At 55.7% G+C, this 4,199-nt stretch overlaps 1 protein-coding gene across 1 annotated transcript in view; it reads right to left on the bottom strand.

Moving 5' to 3' along the window:
* Nucleotides 1–4,199, bottom strand: part of ACTN3 (actinin alpha 3) — a 33,444-nt gene that overhangs the window by 13,567 nt on the left and 15,678 nt on the right. Inside the window, exons 5-7 of the mRNA XM_024198776.3 lie at nucleotides 1,512–1,599; nucleotides 1,120–1,198; nucleotides 528–609 (exon numbers count right to left, since the gene is read on the bottom strand). Coding sequence (XP_024054544.1) covers nucleotides 528–609; nucleotides 1,120–1,198; nucleotides 1,512–1,599 — 249 coding nt within the window. The remainder of the gene's footprint in view (nucleotides 1–527; nucleotides 610–1,119; nucleotides 1,199–1,511; nucleotides 1,600–4,199) is intronic.

The following is a 4,199-nucleotide window of genomic DNA, read 5'->3' on the forward strand; positions in this document are numbered from 1 at the left end:
TCCGCCGAATTGCCGCCGAATAGCTGGACGTGCCGCCCCTCTCTGGAGCGGCTGCCCCAAGCACCTGCTTGCCAGGCTGGTGCCTGGAGCCGGCCCTGCTCCTACCTACCCACCAAGGAATCAGTGGCAGAGCCAAAAACAAAACCCAGGAGTCCTGGCTCCCAGCCCCCTGCTCTAACCCACTAGATCCCCTCCTGAGCTGGGAGAGAACCCAGGCGTCCTGATCTACAGAATCAGGTCTGGGGGCTGAAGTGGGAGCTCAGGTAGGAGGAGGATAAATGATCACATTTCCAGGGCCAAGCTGGTTCAGCCAGACCCTCACAGGGCCCAGGAGAAGGGTCAGGGTCAGAGGTCAGGATCAGGTTCAAGGGTTAGGAGTTGGGATTAGGACTAGGAGCCAAGATCAGGATTAGGGGGCCGAGGTCAGGCCAAGGTTCCAGGGTCAGGGTCGCGCGAAGGGCCAGGCCAGAGCACTAGGTCCCCAGGCCTCTCTGTGCAGCTCTCGGAGTGCAGCGCCCGGCCCTCACCTTCAGCGTCCAGCATCTTGGGGATGTCGAGGTACTTCTCAGCCACCTCAAAGGCCGTGTTGAGGTTCCCGATGGGGTCATCCTAGGCACAGAGGGGCAGAGCTGTGAGACTGGGGGGGGGCTTGGTGCCAGGCTGGGTCAGGGGGCAAAGAGGGCTGCGTGAGCCACAGGCAAGGGGGGCACCATGAGAGGGACGGGGCCCTGCAGGGAGCAGGGCAGGAAGGGGGGCCTGAGCCATGCAGTGGGAGCTGGGGTGGGCACGTCAGCGGTAACAGGGAGGGGAGGGCGTTCACGGGGACAGGAAGCTGGGATAACAGGTCAGGGACAGGGATCTGGCCAGCAAAGAGCTGAACGTCCTTGGGCAGAAACAGCCGGGGAGGGGGGAGAAGGAAACTAAATGGGGGGCTGGGACAGTGCCAGGAGCCAGGACCAATGTCACTGGGGTGGTAGCTAGGGAGGGCTGTCCTGTGGTAGCAGGGAGCTGGCGGGGCAGGAGCTGGGAGGAGGGGAAGCAGCAAGGGTGGGGGCTGGGGCAATGGAGGGAACGCCTGGGGAAGGGTGGGGTTGACAGCAGGGGCAGGGGCTGTCGCACCTTTCTGAGCTTGGCATAATCGATGAGGTCAGGCCGGTGGCGGTGGATCAGAGCGCACAGGGCCAACCCGTCCTTCCAGCTGCGCCGCATCCGGGGGGAAGGAGAAGGAGAAGTCGGGTGATCCTCGGCTATGACCCCTGGCCAGCTGCAGGTGCTGTGCTGGGGCCTGGCACTACACACACACCCCAGCCCCGCCCTACGCTCCCTCCTCCGGCCCAGCTGCCCCTGGGCTCCTTCACTCCAGCTGGCACTGCTGGAGCTGCTGCCTCCTGGGAGCGGGGCTGAGCCCCAGCCAACTCGACTCATGAAGGCCGCAGGGCGAGGGCGCCCCTGGGGCCTGCCCCAAAGCCCCGAGCCCCGAGTGAAGCCTCCCTCCCCACAGCGCCCCCTACCTGATGTGGAAGTTCTGCACATTGACGTTCCGGTACGGAGCCGTCTTCCTCTGGCACCACAGCAGCAGCCCCTCCTTGGCTGAGGTCTCTGCAAGAAACCAGGTAGCATGGCTCAGACCCCCCCTGGCCCAGATGCATGGAGGGGCTGAGAAGCAGGAGATGGGGTGGGGGTGGAGTGGCCCCTGGCAAGAAGGGCCTGCAGTGCAAAGGAGAGCCTTACCCACAGCCCCCCATTGGTGGGTGTGTGGGGGCAGCAGGGATGTCTTAGATTCATGGAGTGCCAGTCCAGAAGGGACTCATAGACTTTAAGGTCAAAAGGGACCATTATGATCTTCTAGTCTGACCTCCTGCACAACACAGGCCACAGAATCTCACCACCCACTCCTGTAACAAACCCCTAACCTATGTCTGAGCTACTGAAGTCCTCAACTTGTGGTTTAAAGACTTGAAGGTGCAGAGAATCCTCCAGCAAGTGACCTGTGCCCCACGCTGCAGAGGAAGGTGAAAAACCCCCAGGGCCTCTGCCAATCTGCCCTGAAGGAAAATTCCTTCCCGACCCCAAATATGGCGATCAGCTAAACCCTGAGCATGTGGGCACGACTCACCCGCCAGACACCCAGGAAAGAATTCTCTGTAGTAACTCAGATCCCACCCTATCTAGTGTCCCATCACAGGCCATTGGGCATATTTTACCGCTGATAGTCAAAGATCAATTAATTGCCAAAATTAGGCTATCCCATCATACCATTCCTACCATAAACTTATCAAGCTTAGTCTTGAAGCCAGATATGTCTTTTGCCCCCCCCACTGCTCCCCTTGGAAGGCTGTTCCAGAACTTCACTCCTCTGATGGTTAGAAACCTTTGTCTAATTTCAAGTCTGATGGCCAGTTTATAGCCATTTGTTCTTGTGTCCACATTGTTACTGAGCTTAAATAATTCCTCTCCCTCCCTGGTATTTATCCCTCTGATATATTTATAGAGAGCAATCATATCTCCCCTCGGCCTTCTTTTGATTAGGCTAAACAAGTCAAGCTCTTTGAGTCTCCTTTCATAAGACAGGTTTTCCATTCCTCGGATCATCCTAGTAGCCCTTCTCTGTACCTGTTCCAGTTTGAATTCATTCTTGTTAAACATGGGAGACCAGAACTGCACACAATATTAGATCACCCAGTCTGCCCTGCTGCACAGCCCAGGCCAGAGAACCTCACCCAGCTACTACTGCATTGCACCCGTCACTTCTGTTTGGCTAAAGCATTTCAGGCCTCAGGAGACTGACCTTTTGTGAGCCCCAGGCCAAAAACAGCAGAGACCCAGGGGCCACCAATGCCCAAGCCCCCTGTGAGACAGATGGATTTGGCAAGGCAGGCCCAGATGATCCCCGCAGGTGACCCAGGCCCTGTGCTGCAGGGGAAGGCGATAGGTCCCTGCCAATCAGACTGAGGTGAAATTATTCCTGACCCCAAATCTGGCCATCAGTGACCCTGAGCATGGGAGCAAGACACACCAGCCAGGCAGCTAAGCCAGAGTCTCTGGACCATCTCAGAGCACTGGCCATCCCTACATGTGTCCCATCTTCAGCTGTGGCTGATCTCTGATGTGTCAGAGAAAGAAGGAAAAAACACCCAGACATAGCTGGCCAATTGTGAACTGGAGAAAAAATTCCTTCCTGACCCCTGCCCTGACCAGCTGCAGCCCTGAAGCATGAGATTAGATTATAGTCAATACTGGGGTGTAAGGGTGAGTATGTGTATGGCTATATACAGGGATGTGTAATGTATAGGAGGTGTATGGGGTGTGCAGCTAAAAGGCATTTGTATGGGGGTGTATAATGTACAGGGATCGGCATAGGAGTATACAGTGTATAGGAGTGTGTATAGGGGCTGTCCGGGATGCATAGCACATAGGGGTATGTACATAGGATATGTATGGAGTATATAATGTACACGGGTGTATGGGGGGGTGTAGTACAGTGTATAGGAAATATATGGAGTGTGTAGGGTCCATGTATAGGGGTTTATATGGGGTGCATGACTGTGTAGATGGGTATGCATATAATAGTGTATAAGGGTGTGTATAGGGGCCGTATGGGATATATAGTGTACAGGTCTATGTATATGGGGTGTGTATGGAGTGTATGATCTAATGTATAGGGGTGTAGGTGTGTAGAGTATAGGAGTGTATGGAGTGTATAGTGTATAGGGGTGTGTGTAATGTACAGGAGATATATGGAGTGTATAGTGTTTGGGGTGCATGTATAAGGGTTTATATACGGGTGGTGTTTGCAGATAGTTATGTATAGGGGCTATATGGGATGTATAGTGTAGAGGGGTATGTATATGGGGTGTGCATGAAGTGTATTATGTATAAGGATATGTGTGGGGTGTTGGTATAGGGGTGTACACAGAGTTGGTGCTACCATTAAGGCGAACTAGGCGGTTGCCTAGGGCGCCATGATTTGGGGGCGCCAAAAAGCAGTGCCCCCAATTTTTTTTTTACAGCTTTCCTCCCGGAGCGCGTGGTCGCCGCTCCACTTCTCCCACCTCCCAGGCTTGCAGCGCCAATCAGCTGTTTGGCGCCGCAAGCCTGGGAGGGAAGGAGAATTAGAGCGGGGGCGGCGTGCTCGGGGAGGAGGCGGAGCAGAGGTGAGCTGGGGTGCGGAGCTGCCGCACGGCTCCCCGGGCCGGGGG

This window comes from Terrapene carolina, unplaced genomic scaffold (assembly GCF_002925995.2).
Source record: "Terrapene carolina triunguis isolate 2854851 unplaced genomic scaffold, T_m_triunguis-2.0 Scaffold89, whole genome shotgun sequence".
Classification (NCBI taxonomy): Eukaryota; Metazoa; Chordata; order Testudines; family Emydidae; genus Terrapene; species Terrapene triunguis.